General features: G+C 43.7%; 1 protein-coding gene across 1 annotated transcript in view; it reads left to right on the top strand.

Annotated features, from left to right (window-relative positions):
- AAR2 (AAR2 splicing factor homolog) overlaps nucleotides 1-17,987 on the top strand; it is a 19,848-nt gene extending 1,861 nt beyond the window's left edge. The window contains exons 2-4 of the mRNA XM_012804187.2: nucleotides 1,333-2,145; nucleotides 6,089-6,318; nucleotides 17,573-17,987. Coding sequence (XP_012659641.1) covers nucleotides 1,398-2,145; nucleotides 6,089-6,318; nucleotides 17,573-17,740 — 1,146 coding nt within the window. The 5' untranslated portion in view covers nucleotides 1,333-1,397 and the 3' untranslated portion in view covers nucleotides 17,741-17,987. The remainder of the gene's footprint in view (nucleotides 1-1,332; nucleotides 2,146-6,088; nucleotides 6,319-17,572) is intronic.
- Nucleotides 17,988-19,088: the final 1,101 nt, after the last annotated feature.

Here is a 19,088-nt window from a genome sequence, read left to right on the forward strand (position 1 = left end):
AAAAAAAAAAAAAAAAAGAAAAGAAAAGATATCCTCAATATTTTTGGAAAAAGGTTGCTCTTTGTACACTGATTTGTTTAAGCTAAAAAGAGTAAACAAACAGGCAGCTGGCTTTTCTGATTGTGACATTTGGGGTCTTGTTTCTGTATCTGGGTAGATTGGAAGTACTTGGTGGGCAGCAACTGTCTTCCTTTGTGGCTGTTTCTCAGCAAGGATCCTAGCACAGTCCAGCACTCAGTATTTGTTGAATTGATTGGGTAGATAGCTTATGACTAGAAGGTTAGATAATGGTTTGGTTTAAATTAGTTAAGTTGGAACCATTCTTATAAATGCCACAGATGCCATGTATTTACAGAGGTTTTGTAAGTATGTCTTCATGAGTAGTTCAGAGGTAGGTAAAATAAGCATTCTAAGCTCATTCTCCTCTAAATACTGATCCTAGGCCAACTCTGGCATCTGGATCTATTCTGGATAAATGATCCAGAGCTGCCACTGATTGCAGGCCCTTTGAGAAGTTTCACTCCCTGGAATTTAGGGTTTTTTAGTGAGTAAAAGAAGGAGGATTGGTGGTTGAAAGCTCTCCACTCCCCAAACCTTTTGTAAATTTTAGCTCCTTAGTCTCTGCTTTCTACTTTGTTTATTTCTGGGCCTTCCCCATGGCTTACAGGAAACTGGGTATGTACTTTATTCTTCCCAACTCTTCTGGGACTCTCCACTGATGGAGAATTATAGTTTAGGCAGAATTATGATTTCGGCATAATTATAGGGTGGCGTCTGTGGCTTGAAGGAGTAGGGCTCCAGCCCCATATGCCAGAGGTGGAGGGTTCAAACCCAGCCCCAGCCAAAAACTGCCAAAAAAAAAAAAAAAAAAAAGCAGTACTTAGAACATTTAGCTATGTTTCGTGCATTTAAGAGAATTGCCCATCACTTGGCATAATTATAGTTTAAAATGAACTATTAGGTTTTTTCCACCATTATCCTCTGTTATGAGAGAGCCTAGAGAAAATCCTAACAGTAGAGCGTGGAAAGAACAATGGTCTCCAGAGTAGGGTTCCTTGATTCTAATATGTATCCTAGTGTGATCTTGACCATGTCACTTTTCTTTCACTGGTGTCTTTATAGCTGTGAAGTGAGCATTTTTGCTCGTTCATCCAAAACACAAAAATCCTTTTCTTTTTGATCCTCATTTTCATTATCTCTAAAATGGATTCAGGGTTGTGCAAATTAAGAGAGGTAATTATGTTAGGGGTGTAATTCAATAGAGTATGCTTAGCAAATGAAGCATCCTTCCCTACCCTAAGTTCTGACTAACTCTGATTTCTTCTTTTTCAGCTTTCCTGGAAGACAAGGAAGAAGAGTTTTCCATTTGGTCAGCCACTACTGGCCCCTTGGCTGCCATGCAGATGGATCCTGAGCTAGCCAAGCTCCTCTTTTTTGAAGGGGCCACTGTGGTCATCCTGAATATGCCCAAAGGAACAGAATTTGGCATTGATTACAACTCCTGGGAGGTGGGGCCCAAGTTCCGCGGTGTGAAGATGATCCCTCCAGGCATCCATTTCCTCCACTACAGCTCTGTGGACAAGGCCAATCCCAGGGAGGTGGGCCCTCGAACAGGCTTCTTCCTTAACCTGCAGCAGCGGGAGCTGACAGTCCTGCACTGGAACGCGGTCCGAGAAGAGATAGACCTGTCCCCAGTCCCAGAATCTGAAGTGAAAGCCATGAGAGCCAATCTCCAGGAGCTGGACCAGTTCCTGGGACCTTACCCATATGCCACACTCAAGAAGTGGATCTCACTAACCAACTTCATCAGTGAGGCCACAGTAGAGAGGCTACAGCCTGAGAGCCGGCAGATTTGTGCCTTCTCAGATGTGCTACCTGTGCTCTCCATGAAGCACACCAAGGACCGGGCAGGGCAGAATCTACCCCGCTGTGGCACTGAGTGCAAAAGTTACCAAGAGGGCCTGGCCCGGCTGCCTGAGATGAAGCCCAGAGCTGGAACAGAGATTCGCTTTTCAGAACTGCCTACACAGATGTTCCCAGCAGGTGCCACACCTGCAGAGATAACCAGACACAGCATGGACCTGAGCTATGCCCTGGAGACTGTGCTCAGCAAGCAGTTCCCCAGCAGCCCTCAGGATGTGCTTGGTAAGAAGGAGCAAGGCTCTTTGGGAATGGGCCAGGGGGACTGGCTGGGAGGCAGACTTATCTTGAATACTCATTAAAGATATAAATCTTTATGCCTTCATTCCTGAAGATTTTGATTCAGGTCTGGAGGGAAATGTCAGCAATTTGTATCTGTCTGTCTAGCTAATAAACAAGAATCCTAGGTGAACCTTGTGCAGATAACCCTGTGTTTGGGAATCACCAATATGACCCATCCTGTATGTAGAGGTGCCTTGTTCCTAGGTCAGACCTGTGTTCTAAGTGGCTTCTCACCTGCTGCCTCAGTTTGCCCATGACTCTGAAGATGGTGGTTTGTCTACTGACTCAGAGCAGGACAGTGATTTTTCTTCTTTAAATAATTACAGTTTCAGGCTCAGTGCCTGTGGCTCAAGTGGCTAAGGCGCCAGCCACTTGTGGTGGTGGGTCCAAATCCAGCCTGGGCCCACCAGACAACAATGATGGCTGCAACCAAAAAACAGCTAGGCGTTGTAGCGAGCACCTGTGGTCCCAGCTACCTGGGAGGTGGAGACAGAAGACTCGCTTGAGCCCAGGAGTTGGAGATTGCTGTGAGCTGTGATGCCATGGCACTCTACCCAGGGAGACAGCTTGAGGCTCTGTCTCAAAAAAAAAAATTACAGTTTCAGGCCAGGCGAGGTGGCTCACACCTGTAATTCTGGCACTCTGGGAGGCTGAGGCGGGTGGATTGCCTGAGCTCATGGATTCAAGATCAGCCTGAGCAAGAGCGAGACTCTTGTCTCTACAAATAGCTGGACATTGTGGTGGGCACATAATCCCAGCTACTTGAGAGGCTGAGGCAAGAGAGTTGTTTGAGCCCAAGAGTTTGAGGTTGCTGTGAGCTATGATGCACTCTATGAAGGGCAACAAAGTGAGACTCTGCCTCAAAAAAAAAAAAAATCATCATAGTTTCCATTGTTGCTTTCCTTCTCATTGCAAAAATAATATATTTTGGCTGGGCACCTGTAGCTCAGTGGTTAGAGCGTCAACCCTGTGCACCAGGGGCAGTGGTTTGAACTGGCCCAGGCCTGCTTAAGAAATAATAACAATAATAATAATATATTTTCATCGTGAAAGAAAAATTTTACTCCACATCCCACCCCCTAGAAATAACCTATTTTACATTTTGGTATATTTTCTTTTTTTTCTACATATTTCTGTGTATTTCATTTCAGTCTTTATTCTATGTATTTCCTGCTAGTCTTTTAAAAATTCAGTTATATGTGTTTACATGCATATATGACTTTTTACAGAAACAGGATTAAAGTGTATTATTTTGTAACCTACTTTATTTATTTATTTATTTTTTGAGATAGAGTCTCATTATGTTGCTCTTGGTAGAGTGCCCCGGCATCACAGCTTACAGCAACCTTAAACTCTTGGGCTTAAGCGATTCTCTTACCTCAGCCTCCTGAGTAGCTGGGACTACAGGCATCCGCCACAATGCCTGGCTATTTTTTGGTTGCACTTGTCATTGTTTAGCAGGCCCAGGCCGGGCTTAAACCTACCACCCACAGTGTATGTGGCTGACGCCGTAATCACTGGGCTACAGGTACCGAGCCTTGTAATCTACTTTAATAAGCATTTTTCCATGTCACTGAAATATCACTCCTTTTTAGTGACTGTTTAGTATTCCCTGGTTATTGAACCAGTTCTCTGTTGATGGACCTTTAAGATGTTCCTATTTTTCCTTATTATAAATGCCATCTTTGTGTGTACATATGCATACATTAGGGTAAGAATTGTTGGATCAGAAGTGCATGTTGCCAGGAGAAGATTTTGAATTCCCACCACCTGGTAAGGAGGCAGTTGCCCATTACCTTTGATGGCAATGGGCATGGTGATTTAGCAAAGGCCTTTTCCAATTGAATAGTTAAAAGTGGTATCCTGTTTTTATTTATATTTCTTAAATACTAGTCACAGCAAACATTTGTCTCATCTTTACAACTTTTTGTTTTTTTACAAATTGTTCAGGTAATTTACATGTTTTCCTATGGGAAGCTTGATGAGAAATTGGATTATAGGACTCTGTGGATATAATAAAGGACATTTATTGTAATGAATACATTTAAGTGCGTTCCTTAGTAATTTCATGTAATAAGTAACACTTGAAATCATGGCTTAAAAATAAATAAAAATCCTGTTTTTCTACCTCTTAAAAATTTCAGATCATGAAAATATATCTCATGAAAAGATCTGTTACAGGTATAACTTTCAGTCCATGTGACAGCTTTTTAAAATTACTGCTGATACCAAAATTTAATTTTAGACAAGGTCAGAAGAGCACAAATTTAGTGCTTCAGTAAATAAGACTGTATTTTGAAAATACTGACCAAATGTCCAAAATATCTAGACCATGTAGCTAATTCACACAAATCAAACTTAGTTCCATAAGCTTAGGAACAGGGAACTGGTTTTTCCAGGTGCCTAGAGGTGACAGAGAACAAAGCTCATGTATTTAAAGAGGTGATTCGTGTTGAGCACATCTAGGTTATTTTTGTTTGGTTTTGTTTTTTGGAGACAGGGCCTCCCTCTGTCACCTGGAGTAGAGGGCCTCATCATAGCTCACTGCACCCTCAAACTTCTGGGCTTAAGCCATCCATCCACTTGCATCAGGCCTCTCAAGTAGCTGGGACTATAGGAGTTCACCACTACATTTGGCTAATTTTTCTATTTTTTTGTAAAGCTAGGGGTCTCACTATGTTAAATAATCCTCCTGCCTCAGCTTCCCAAAGTGCTGAGATCACAAGCAAGAGCCACCATGTCCAGCTGCATCTGTTCTTTTTATGTTGCACATATAGTCTTGGAAGCCAGAGAGAATGTCTGTGATTGGTTACGGTATATCTGTGGCAACCAGAGACCAGTTGCTTGCCCAAGGATAGTGTCTTATGGATCATTAGGTCTTTTTGTTTGAGACAGACATCTGGTGGAAATTGGAATAATACTACTTTTTGAGTGCTACTTTGTGCTAGGTATTATTACAGATGCTTTACATGTGCTTCATTGACCCATTTAATCTTTACTACAACCCTTAAATAAGGAAATTGAAGCTTAAATAGATTAACTAACTTGCCCCAGGTCACACAGCTGCTAGTGGTCTAGCTAAGATTTGAATCCAGGCTGTTTGGCCCCAGAGTCCGTGCTCATAGCCACCAGACTGCTCATAGAGATTAAATCTCGGAGCCCTGTGATTAAACAAACCAAAATAATCTGGCTGGAAGGCTAACCTTGGAATGAGTAATCTTGAGTTTTCTTGTTATTCGAGTTTCTAGAACTATTCCTACCTACCCATTAGAGAATTTATTTTATCTTTCCATTGTTCATATTGTGAAGCATTAGATCTGCAGCCTTGGGCAAGCCTTTGACCTTATCTATAAAATGAGGCAAATTCCACCTTTCCTGATCTGGTGGAGTTGGGCTGAGGGTTTCCTGGTGTAATGCAGCATTCCTCTGACTTTGGAGCACACCGTGTGCATCAGAATCACCTGGGAAGCTTGTTAGAGCTAGAAATAGTGAGGCCCCATCTCTCTTCATTCAGAATCTCAGGATGTGGCAAGGGCAGCTTTACTTTCAGCAAACTCTCCTGGTAATTAATTCTGATGGGCAGCCAGGTTTGGGATTCACTTGGCTTAATACCGATGGACGCATTTTGTGAACTTTTAAAATGGCAGGCAAATACGAGAATACCTCTTCTCTTGCAGTCTGATTTTATAGAAATCCAAAGCCACAGTTTGGTCTCACATGCCTTGGATTTATAGCAAACACTGAGTACCTTGCTAGATGCAAAAGTCCATGCAAGACATTGCAGGAGTGACAAGGATTGGACCTCATTGCTGAGGTCCAGTGGAATTTATGGCCTTGTGAACAGTCCTCCTCTCTTTCAGAACCATTTCTCCTCTGCACCTTGCAGGTGAACTCCAGTTTGCCTTTGTATGCTTCCTGCTGGGGAATGTGTACGAGGCATTTGAGCACTGGAAGCGGCTCCTGAACCTCCTGTGCCGGTCAGAAGCAGCCATGGTGAAGCACCACACCCTTTACAGCAACCTCATCTCCCTCCTGTACCACCAGCTTGGTGAGATCCCTGCCGATTTCTTCGTAGACATTGTTTCCCAAAACAACTTCCTCACCAGCACCTTACAGGTGAGCGGGCTTTTGGCTGACGTGCATGTGGGTCAGAATTAAGGCAAGGGTATGTGTTTTGTTTCTTACTTTTATTTCATGACCCAAAGATTGCTTAACTTCAACTAATCTTGAAACTTCTTAATCTTCAGATGTTTCCTCATTCTCTTTCTCTAAACTTGTTTGTAAACTTCTCTATGCCAGTGACCCTCTGTCTGTACCACCTTCTCCCCACCTTGCCCCCTGAGTGCCTAACATTGAGATGTTTGTGATTTGAATCCCTTCTACTTTGGTTTACCCAGCTCAAAACAGCTTTTCTTTCTCCCTATAGCCATGATTGCTGCAACCCAGTAAAGCAGAGTTTTGAAGCTTGCTATTCCCAGTGAAACATCTGCAGCTCCTTAGATCTCATTTAAGCATTAAAGTAACTTTGATTTCCTGTTCAAACAAAATGTGCCAGTTTCCACAGAGATTCTCTGACAGAAAAAGTGAAATTTGCTTTTAACTTGGCAATTAAATTTTCATTATGAGTGGTAATTAGGAAAGAAGCTTCAAACAACTACAATCTTCATCCTGTGCTATTTCCTCCCTTTGCAAACAGATTAGTTTTCTTTATGTACTTGGGACAGCCTCTATCATTCACATTGTGTAACTTTTTCAAGCATAGAAGAGGCAGAAGCTGCTAGCTGTTAGTTGCCCTACGTTCTCTCCCATGAGCTGCTTTCTTTTCCCTGTGTATAAGACCCTATGAGGCCTACTCCATAGGGGTAGCTATTTCTAACCTGCTCCCACCCAATAAGAGAAATAATGAACATTAAGTAACTGCCTGTTAGGTATCAAGCACCATATTTATCACATGTGGGTTCCCTCATGCAATCTCTCTGGAACCTTGTAAGGCAGAGGCAATTATTCCCATTTTACAAATGAGAAAAGTGGGACTCAGACTATATCATGAAATCACATAGCTGGTAAGTGGAAGTCAGAATTTATACCCAGGTCTTAATCTTGGGTTAGTGCCTGTGCTCCTGCCCCTATTGTAGTAAATACAGTGTGGATTCCCAGAAATTAATTTTGATTGACATTAGTGGAGATACCGTCAGGGGCCTTTTTCTCAGAGGTAGAGAATGCATACTGTTGGAAGAGTTCCTTTGAGCAGGCCGCTGACTTAAAACTGGCAGTTGGAGGACTTGTGTAGACCATGGAGGTGAGTCATTCAAGCGGATTGCTTGAGCCTGGTGTATTCACTTTACAAGAGCTATAAAACTTCCCTTTTACTGGTTCTTGATATAACAGAAATTAAGTCCCTTTTATCCTTCCTCTTTGGGGAAAATACATACCCCAAAGATACTGGTTGTGGGGCAGTGTGAGGAGGCATCTGCTTGGTAACATGCCTCTGGCAGTGGCTGCAGCTACCCTTAGGAGGTATAAACAACAGGGTAGGCGGGGGTGAGGGGGATAGAGGGGTGCTCCTTAGTGTCACTGGCCGTCCCAACCATTGTCAGCACAACCAACAGCTGAGCTGTAATTGCTGAGGCTTTGTTGCCAGCGATTATGTACAAAGCAGAATGAGCCCAGCTGGATTGCTGGATGCCCAGGTGGGTTGTGCAGAGCTTATGGTTGGAAAAATTCTGTCTTTGGACTTTTCACCAAAAAAATTTGATGTCATTATTTGGACAAATCCAGAGCATGTGCCTTAAAACACACACATACATTTTTGAGCATCGTTTATATACATTCTACTGTAAGCGCTGAGGAATATATTACGCATTAGCCAGAGATTCTGCCCTCAGGGGATTTGTTCATTTAGCAGGTGTTTACTGAGCATCTGTTGTATATAAGGCCCTGTTCTAAACTGGGAATATAGTGTGAGCAAGACAGACTCCTAACTTAGAACTTATATTTTAGAAAAATAGCAAATGAACTAATCAAATAACTCCAGAAAATGTTAAGTGTCGTAGAAGGCAAGTCCTGTTCTTGTCTTATTTCCCTAGCCCAAGCCTTTAGGTCTCACCTAGAAGGCATCAGAGTTGATCAGCCTCCATGCTTACCCCTGTTAGCCAGTGTGTCTCCCACACTACCACCAGAGTGGCTGCTCCAAAATGCAGCTCTGATTCTATTTCCCTGTGGCTCCTCATTGCATAGGAAATTATTATAAAAGCTAAACCTTGGTCACAAGGCCTATTCTGATCAAGTTTCTTATTCTGTTCTCCAGCTTTCTTTTCCTTCTCTGTTTTCCCCTGTGAACCCCAGCAGCAGTGATCTCTTTGCAGGCTCCCAGACAGGCCAGGCTGTTTGTTCTTCTTCTTTTTTAAGTGTTGGTAAAAAACACACAACATGATGAGATTCTACCCTCTTTACAGATTTTAAGTGTTCCATGCACTATTAACTTTAATTGGAATGTCGTCCAGCAATCTTCAGAACTTTTTCACCTTGGATAACTGAAACTTTCTACTCAAGTTTCACTCCTCGGCTGAAACTGATTTTCTCTCTTCCTAGTACTCACTTGTTCATCCTACAACACGCCCTGAAGGCATCCTCTCTGAAGCTACCCCTGGTCTATCTCTGTCCTTTTTGTACTCTTAGCCTACTGTGTTCCTGTCACTATTAATATGGTTGTGTTTGCTGAAATTAATATATTGTCTGCCTGACTCCCCCACTGGGTCATGAGCTCCTTTTGCACCAGGCCTATTTTTTTGTTCATCTGGTTATTTTCAACACATCGTCAAGGCCTAACACTTACCTTACTTTGTGTTTTTAGATGGATGGTATGCATAATCCTGTGGCAATATGAATATCATAGATGTGTGATACTTGATCAAAGGGTTTTAGGAACTCCAAAAGAGTGGTTAATTCTGCCTCGGGTTGAGATTTGAGGAGACAGAGGATCAGGAATGGACTTATGCACAGAGGGGCATTTTGGGTGGTGCCTGTGGCTCAAAAGGGTCGGGCACTGGTCCCATATGCCGGAGGTGGTGGGTTCAAACCCAGTCCTGGCCAAAAATGGCAAAAAAAAAACCAAAAAAAAAAAAAACAAAGAGGGGCATTTTGACTATGAGCTTGAGAGATGACTGAGATTTCAAAAGACACAATGTGAACAAGGATGTTATAAAACTTTTTTTTTTTCCAATGGAGACTCACGTTGATGCCATCTTGGCAGTGAGAATCCAGTCCCCCACCAGAGGCACTCACTTGGTATTTGTGACTGAATGAATCAGCCCATAAAAGCCTTCCTGAGCCAGCCGCCTGCTCTCACTCCAGGTAGTCAAATAAGTGGAACTGGCTTTCTTACTTAGGAGCTTAAATGCCTACTACCCATGGAGAGGAATTGGTGTTTGTATGTGTAAGCACTTAAAGATAGCCACATTAGCATGGATAAAATCAGCCACGTAATGAAATGGTTTCAGCCATTAATTTTTTTTCAACTTTTTCATGTTAGGCCCTTTTGAATAGAAGCCACTGATTTTTTTACAAATCCTTTAGATTTAGTTTGAATAAAAATTATTCGTTTTACAAAAATAGACTTTTTTTTCTTTTATTTAAAGAACTTAAGTCCCATAATTCATTTAAAGCCAATGAAAGGATAATCTGAATTTGATAGTATGTTGGGAAGTGAGTTATGCGCAAATAAGTATTTTTTTCTTTCTTTTTTTTTTTTTTTTTTTGCTGATTACATAGTATTGGGGCATATAGTCATGTAAACCCCCCCCCCTTTTTTTTAAATACTTTTAGTCATAATAGACTGTGTGTACTTTCCGGCTTCTTTTCTTGCCAGTATTCTAAATGCCATCATCCATCTTTAACTCTTGAGGGAAAACACCAACTCTCTCAATGATGTTTGTCATATTTTCATAATTATCATCTATCATAAATTTACCTACTTGTATGCCTCCTGCCATCATCTGTTACTTTTGCACGTTTAATGTGTATTATCTGATTTAGCCCCTACAACAGTGCTAGAAGTTAGGTGTGTATATATAATCCCATTATACAGATGAGGAGACAGGCTCAGGAAGGTCACAAAGGTAATGGTTGGCACTAAAACCTGTGGTAGGCTCCCATATCTGAATAGAGTTCCAGATTTTTATATTTTATATATATATATAATTTGTTGTATTTGAGACAGAGTCTCAGTCCCTCTGGGCTTGAGTGCTGTGGCATCATAGCTCACAGCAACCTCAAACTCTTGGGCTCAAGCAATTCTCTTACCTCAGCCTCCCAAGTAGCTGGGACTACAGGCACCCATCACAATGCTCTGTGATTTTTAGAGACAGAATCTTGCTCTGGCTCAGACTGGTCACAAACTCAAGAGTTCAGGCAGTCCGCCTTGGCCTCCCAGAGTACTAGGATTACAGGCATGAGCTACTGCACCCAGCCCAATATATGTATTTTTTTAATTTTTTGAGACAGTCTTACTCTGTCACCCTAGATAGAGTTCATTGGCATCATAGCTAACAGCAACCTCAAACTCTAGGGTTCAAGTGATTCTCTTCCCTCTTGAGTAGCTAGGACTACAGGTGCCCACCACCACACCCAGCTAGTTTTTAATAGAGACAGGGTCTTGCTCTTGCTCAGGCTGGTCTCAAACTTCTGAGCTCAAGCAGTCTACCCACTCAGCCTCCCAGAGTGCTAGAATTAGAGGTGTGAGCCACCATGCCTGGCCCATTCTAAATTTTTTTAACTGACCTCAGAAGACTTCCAAGAAACACATTTGTTTGCAATATGTTATAATCCTATTTCAAAGTATTTTTAAAATATTTAGGATCTAGGCTGGGTGCGGTGGCTCATGACTGTGATCCTAGTACTCTAGGAGGCCAATGTGGGTAGACTGCTTGAGCTTACAAATTTGAGACCAGACTGAGCAACAGCAACACGCCACCTCTTAAAAATGGGTGTTATGTTGGGCACCTATAGTCTCTGCTACTTGGGAGGCGGAGGCAAGAGGATCACTTGAGCCCAAGAGTTTGAGGTTGCTGTGAGCTATGATGCTACCACACTCTATCAAGGGTGACAAAGTAAGACTCTGTCTCAAAAAAAAAAAAAAAATTAGGATCAATCTGCTAAGATGATTTATTGCTCAGTGATGTTAAAAAGTGTTTCCTTAGTTTCACTTTAGTGAATAAAATAATCAGGTAAACCACTAAGTTTTCTGAAGAAGGCATAAAATCTGAAAGTAAAAGAATCAGAATAAATTATTGCTTGGAAGCTAATTACTATTTCAACATCTCCTTTTTAGAATTGTGAGGAGTTTTTTTTTTGTTGTTGTTTTTTTTTTTTTTTTTTGAGACAGAGCCTCAAGCTGTCCCCCTGGGTAGAGTGCTGTGACATCACAGCTCACAGCAACCTCCAACTTCTGGGCTCAAGCGAGTCTTCTGCCTTAGCCTCCCAAGTAGCTGGGACCACAGGCACCTGCCACAATGCCTGGCTATTTTTTGGTTACAGCTGTCATTATTATTTGGCGGGCCGGGCTGGATTCGAACCCGTCACCTTAGGTGTATGTGGCTGGCGCCTTAGCCACTTGAGCCACAGGCGCCAAGCCAGGAGTTGTTTTTTTTTTTTTGAGACAGAGCCTCAAGCTGTCCCCCTGGGCAGAGTGCCGTGGCATTACAGCTCACAGCAACCTCCAACTCCTGGGCTCAAGCGAGTCTCCTGCCTCCGCCTCCCAAGTAGCTGGGACTACAGGCGCCCGCCACAACGCCTGGCCATTTTTTGGTTGCAGCTGTCATTGTTGTTTGGCGGGTCCGGGCTGGGGATTCGAACCCGCCACCTTAGGTGTACGTGGCTGGTGCCTTAGCCGGTTGAGCTATAGGCGCCAAGCCAAGCCAGGAGTTTTTTAAATATCAAGTTTGTTTCCTGCAGATCATTTAGGGCAGAGGAAAAAAAATCAAGTTCGTGAAACTAGGGTCAAAAATCAGTGGGTGCCAGGGCTTGGGAATGAGGGGCGTTTGCTTTGGGGCAATACCAGGGAGTTTTGGAGTGATGAATGACAGAACTGTTCAGTGTTCTGAGTGTGGTGGTGGTTACACAAAGATTTGGACCAGGGGTCCTCAAACTTTTTAAACAGGGGGCCAGTTCACTGTCCCTTAGACCGTTGGAGGGCCTGACTGCGGGCCCAGGACAAGTCAGCTGTGGCGGCAGCAAAAACACCTGGCAGGCCGGATAAATGTCCTAGGTGGGCCACATGTGGTCCACAGGCCATAGTTTGAGGACGCCTGATTTGGACCTTTAAACTCAGAATTGAATACCAAAGGAAAACACCCATGGTACTTGCATGGGTATATAGATAACATATACATTTGTTCAAATGAATCAAACATTTAAAATAGATGAATTTGTGCATAAATTATACCCCAATAAAGTTGATTTATTAATAAAGAAGTCAACTTGGACTGTGCCCTGAGGCCTAGAGGCTACAGAGGGATAGTTCCAAAAGCTTTTTGGTTCCCCACAGGGCAGTGCTAGAAAATAAATATCAAGGATGTACTAAGCCTGTCAAAACAGAGCAGGTCTTGGTAGGGAAGAAGGATTAAACTGAGATACCCATGCTTGGATTGGATCTTGCTTAGCACTTATCACTACATGATGAAGCACCCTAGTGTCTCCCTCTGTACAGTAGAAATAGTAATTTCCTGTCCTCCTACCTCAGGTTTGTGGTAAAGAATAAATGATGAGTTCTTTTAAAAGGACAAGGCACTTTTCAAATTAGAAGGCTTGTTTTTCAGCCTGGAGGCTTCTTTTGTACCTGCCTCTCTAATTGATTTTACTCCCGGCAATGCTTGACAGGTGGGTGGGGAGAATGGGTGATGAGCTTGAGCCCAGCTTGTTCCAGCTTCTCACTGCTGGCCATTGCCAAGTGCAGGGTGATGCCTATGTCTCATTCTTGTTATTCAGTGAGCACCCTATGGGCCTTAACTCTGTGCCAGGCCCTGGGTGATAAGCTGTTTGAGACACGTTGATAATTAGAACTCATTCCCTACATTTACAAGGCTCAGATCACTGTGATGCAAGCACAGCGTGAGAGGTGCCATAAGGGAGGCTCAGACACAGTGCCCAGGGAACAGAAGTTGGAATGGTTCATTTCAGCTTGTCATAAGGAGATGACTTGTGAGCTGGCAGCATTCAGGGGCCTGGTAAATAAGCCATCTCTTCCTAGGAGGAGTCTCTTATCTTCAGCAATTATTGAGCAATTTAGTCCCAGGTACTATATGAAAATGAATCAAAAGTTCAACCTGTGGTCATCATTCGTATGTTCATTAAACTTTTGTCTAATGTGTCACTGTGCCAAGAGCATGGATGGCAAAAACAGAAGGGTCACTGCTTTGGAGTTGCTCTTTGTCTCTTGGGTGAGAATCAGCAGTAAATGACCTATTACCTTACTGCAGAGGTCCTCAAACTTTTTAAACAGGGGGTCAGTTCACTGTCCCTCAGACCGTTGGAGGGCCAGACTGTGGGCCCCAGGACGAGTTGGCTGCTAAGCAGGATAGGCAGCGGCGGCAAAAACACCGGCAGACTAGATAAATGTCCTAGGTGGGCCGCAGTTTGAGGACGCCTGCCTTACTGAGATTGATGCCATGATCAAGGTAATCCCGTGTGCTGGAGGAGCACACCTGTTTATCCTTGTCTGGGAAGACATCCTTAAAAGAGGTGATGTCTGAGCTCAGCTTGAGCCATCAGTAAAAATCTGCTAAGGGAAGGAGAAGAGAAGGCAGGAGGTGGAAGGGTGTTAATAGCCCAGGGAAAAGCATGTGTGCCTGTGCAGAGGCACACAGGAGGCAGGAGTACATGTTTGTACAGCTACCTCATGACTGGAAAGCAAGCGCTGTGGAGACAGTAGTATAATTTACTGTGTAAAGAAGGGGGAACAAGAAGGGGCTTTTGACAAGAAGGGGCTCCCCACAACCCTCAGGGCTTCTGGAGCTAATGCTGTTTGAAAGAAGGCTTCTCTGCTGCCCATACAAGCCTTCTCCTCCAGGTTCAGCTGTGCTCCATTAGCTGCCTCCAGACAGGCTGACCACTGGCTTCCCCACTGCCCTCTTGCCACCATGGTCACACAAGCCCCTCTAATTAGTTATTGATCTGGCATTTTGTTGTGGCTGTGCTTCCCACTCCTGTATTTAGTCGATTTCCAAGTTAATGAAGTCAGGTTCTGTATCTGCCCCTTTCACTTCTGCCTCCAGCAGAGTGGCTCCAAAGACCTCTAAAAGTGTGCTGCATTCCTGCTAATAGAAAGATGATGGAGAAGTAGATGGGAGAAGTATCATCCCTAGACTCAGCTGCAGTGGATACCTGTTACCTTTGTCAGGTCACGCCTCCTGGAGCCTAGAATCTTTCCATGTGGCCTGAGGGTTAGCTATGGCACGAGGGTGATGTCAAAGAGTTTCTATATTCCTGTGTCTCTGGAGTGGTCCTGCAGGGTAGCAGATGGGAAACTGAGAAGAAAACATACCTTTCTGGATATTTTGATCCAGTCATTTAACTCCTCTCAGCTTCCAATTTCCTTAAAATAGGAACTGTATCTTCTCAGGGTGTTGTAAAGATCCAGTTGGATACACTGTGCAACTGAAATTGTAAAATATTCTTGATCAGCCTGAATAACAAAGCCAGATCTTGCCTCCATCCCCAAAACAAAGACAAAACAGTGTGGTGCACCCAGCTACTCAGGAGGCTGAGGTGAGAGGATTGCTTGAGCCCAGGAGTTTGAGATTGGCTGTAGTGAGCTGTGATCACCCACTGCACTCCCTAGCCTGGGTGACTGAGTGAGAGACCCTGTCTCTTAAAAAACAAAACTCCAGGCTAAAACAGTATGAGAAGAAATAATGGGTTTGTTGTTATTCTTAGAAAGGGATTGGGACCCAGGACGGTTTGGAATGTGGAGAAAATTGCTGTTCTGCCCTCCTGCCCCTGTTTGTATTAAATGAAACAATTCATGAGGACATCAAAATAAGGGATTAATATCCAGAATATGTAAAGAACTCCTAAAACTCAACAACAACAGCAAAAATTTAAAAATGGGCAAAGGCCTTGAATATTTCACTAAAAAAGAAATACAGATGGACCAATAAGCCAATGAAAAGGTATCCAGCATCACTAATCATTAGAGAAATGCACATCAAAGTAAGATACCACCTTCTACCGTTAGAATGGCTATCATTTTAAACATGTACACATATGCAAGAAATAACAAGTATGGAGAAATTGGGACCTTTGTGCATCGTCGGTGGGAATATAAAATATACAACCTCTGTGGAACACAGTTCACAGTTCATCAGAATTTAAATGGAATTACCATATGATCCAGCAGTTCCACTTCTGGGTCTCTACTCTAAAGAGCTGAAAGCATAGACCTTAAGAGATATCTGTATACCTATGTTCATAGCAGCATTACTCACTAGCCAGTGGTAGAGATAACTCAGATGGCCGGTGACAGATGAATGGACAAACAAAATGTGAATAATAGAATATTATTTAACCTTAAAAAGGAAGAAACTCCTAGGGTGGTGCCTGTGGCTCGAAGGAGTGGAGCACGGGCCCCATATGCCAGAGGTGGCGGGTTCAAACCCAGCCCTGGCAAAAAACTGCAAAAAAAAAAAGGGAAGGAAATCCTGCTTAACGCTACAACATGGATGAACCTCAAAGACATTATGCTTAGTGAAATAAGCCAGTCACAAAAGGACAAATGCTAAGTGATTCTGCTTATAAGAGGTACTCAAATTCATAGAGAACAGTAGAATATTGGTTGCCAGGGGCTGGTGGGAGGAAGTTACTGTATAGTGGGAACAGAGTTTCAACTGGGAAAAATGAAGCAGTTCTGGAGATGAATGATGGTGATGTTTATACAACAGCGTGAATATACTTAATGCTACTCAACTGTAAACTTAAAAATGGTAAATATACTGGCTCCACACCTATGGCTCAAGTGGCTGAGGTGCCAGCCATATAAGGTGGCTGGTTCGAATCCAGCCCGGGCCCACCACAACAATGACAGCTGCAACCAAAAAAATAGCTGGGCGTTGTGGCGGGCGCCTGTGGTCCCAGCCAGCTGCTTGGGAGGCTGAGGCAGGAGACTCGCTTGAGCCCAGGAGTTGGAGGTTGCTGTGAGCTGTGATGCCACGGCACGCTACCCAGGGTGACAGCTTGAGGCTCTGTCTCAAAAAAAAAAAAAAAAAAAGATAAATATACCACAGTTTAAAAAATGAAAATGTTTCCTTCTCACGTGAAAAGTTTTTTTTTAAAAAATGGTTGAAATGGCAGGTTTTATGTTCTGTACAGATACTTCTCAACTTATGATAGCATTACTTCTCAATAAACTACTATACTCTAAGTCAAAATATGTTTAGTAGATCTAACCTACCAAACATTGTACCTTAGCTTAGCCTACTTTAAATGTATTTGGAATGCTTAAACTAGCTTATAGTTGGGCAAAATCATCTAACACAATGCCTATTCTGTGATAAAGTGTTGAATATCTCATGTAATTTGTTGAATACTGTACTAAAAGTGAAAAACAGAATGATTGTATGGGTACTTCAAGTACAAATTCTACTGAATGCGTATCACATCATGTCCTAGGAAGTCAGAGACTGTGTATTTTACCACAATTTAAAAAATCAACTGGGCACGGTGGCTCATGCCTGTAATTCTAGCACTGTGGGAAGCCAATGCAGATGGATTGCCTGAGCTCACAGGTTCCAGACCAGCCTGAGCAAGAGCAAGACCCCGTCTCTACTAAAAATAGAAAAACTAGATGGGTGTTGTGGTCAGCATGTGTAGGAGGCTGAAGCAAGAGGATCGCTTGAGCCCAAGAGTTTGAGATTGCTTTGAGTTATGAGCACTCTGAGACCCATGGCACAGAAGCTTTTAAGAAGATAGAAGCCTCAAACTGGCAACTTATGGCCCATTTAGAAGAATAGAGCAACAATTCAGTCTTGTTGGCATAGGGCCTGGGACTTATGAGACCCAGAGGCTCACGTGCCCTCCAAGCCTTCCCCTGTACCTCTTCCTCCAAGTTACTGCCCAGGTGCCTAGTAGATCCCCCTGGTCTTCCAGTCAGTGGGACATCTCCGCCCTGGCTAGTAATTTTCCATCCTGGTCCTGCCCCAGCATCTCAGCTGGGTTTGGACCTTATTTTTGTGTTTGGGGGGAGCACAGCAGGTGTCCTGGCCCTGTGCCAGCAGCAGCTGATCCACTCACCCCAGAGAGATGAACACCATAGGGAAATTTCCACCACTTTCTCGCCCCTCTGTGTCCTCAGGAGTGACTTATTCTCTGTTCTCTGTAGGTTTTCTTTTCCTCCGCCTGCAGCATTGCCGTGGATGCCACCCTGAGGAAGAAAGCTGAAAAATTTCAAGCTCACCTAACCAAGAAGTTCCGATGGGACTTTGCTGCGGAGCCTGAGGACTGTGCTCCTGTTGTGGTGGAACTCCCTGAGGGCATTGAGACTGGCTAACTCTGGAATACTCTCAGCCGTGAGAGGCCCCTTCCCAAATGCATCCCTGGCCCTCCATTTTCCCCTATCCTTGGACCTTCCAGGGAAGCAGTCTCACCAGGCTCTGTAAAACTGGAGCCAGGATTCCCTCCACCAGTAAATAAGTTTCTTCATTGCCAAAGAAGCTGTTCCCATCCTGAAGGCACATTTGTGGGTTCCCTGTCATCTTGCCCTGGTGCTAACCTGACTGAATTTCAGATGCGCTCTTCCAGAAGGAATAGCAACCAACTTCCTTCTGGGTGAAAAGTTGAATCAGAAGTTTAGGAGAACTGATGGCTTACTCTATAGGATAGTTTGAAAACAAGAAACCCTGCTAGGGGATTGAGATTCAGTTGGAGACTTCTTTGAAGTAAAATGGAGGATAATGAGATTAGTCGGAATTTCTGCCTGCCCCTGTGTAATGGGGGTTCACAGAAAACCTGGGCCTGTGACTTCTCCAGGGACCCACTTTGGGAAGAGAGTAATAAGGAGGACAGCTGGATTGCGTCTTGCAAGTGGTCAGCTTTAGCTTTTTCCATCTAAATCCCATTCTGTACAGAGACCCCAGTGGGTAATGTCCTAAGATTAGTGTGACCCAGGGCCCTTGCTAGGGCTGTCACCTTCTACCTGTTTCATTCTGAGGCCTCAGGCCTAGAAGTGGAACTTGGCAATCTTCCTGTATAGCCTTCCTAACCAGAGGCACCATGACAGTTTCTGCAGTTTTGCTTTTTGTTTTTGTTTTTGTTTTTGGCCGGGCCAGGCTTGAACCACCACCCCTGGTATATGGGGCTGGCATCCTACTCTTTGAGCCATAGGCACCGCCTGGCACCATGACTGTTTCTGATGACCTGGAGAGTCAACAGCAGAAGGAAAGAGCCTTGCCCTGAGTAGGCTTGTTGGCCCTGTTGAAGTTTTGTGCCTTTTCTTTCAAGCACTGGAGATGACCTGGTCAGTCTAAATCTTCCCAGCCTGCAGTGGAGCTGTCAGTCATCAGAGTAATGGCACTGGTTTCCCAGGAGTCCTGAGGTCATGCCCATCATGCTGTGTGGGCAAAGTTCTGTCTCTAGGCAGGCACACAGCCCTTGCCTCCTGTACCTCAAAATGTTGTAGTAGGATCAGAGCCCCTGTGCTATCCCCTGTGCTTTCCAAGGCTGGGGCTTACACCAGGTTTTTGAACAAGAATCCCTGCCGGCTAAACTTAGTTCCACTTATTTCTTTGGAGATGTTTTTCCGAGAGCATAATGTACATTAAAGTCTTCGAGATGAATCCCCTTGTGTGAATCTCTTGCAGTTAATCTACCAAGCCACTATCTGTAGACCCTTCTCTCCC

The sequence above is a fragment of the Otolemur garnettii genome, unplaced genomic scaffold (genome assembly GCF_000181295.1).
Source record: "Otolemur garnettii isolate 467f Iridium unplaced genomic scaffold, OtoGar3 scaffold00025, whole genome shotgun sequence".
NCBI lineage: Eukaryota > Metazoa > Chordata > Mammalia > Primates > Galagidae > Otolemur > Otolemur garnettii.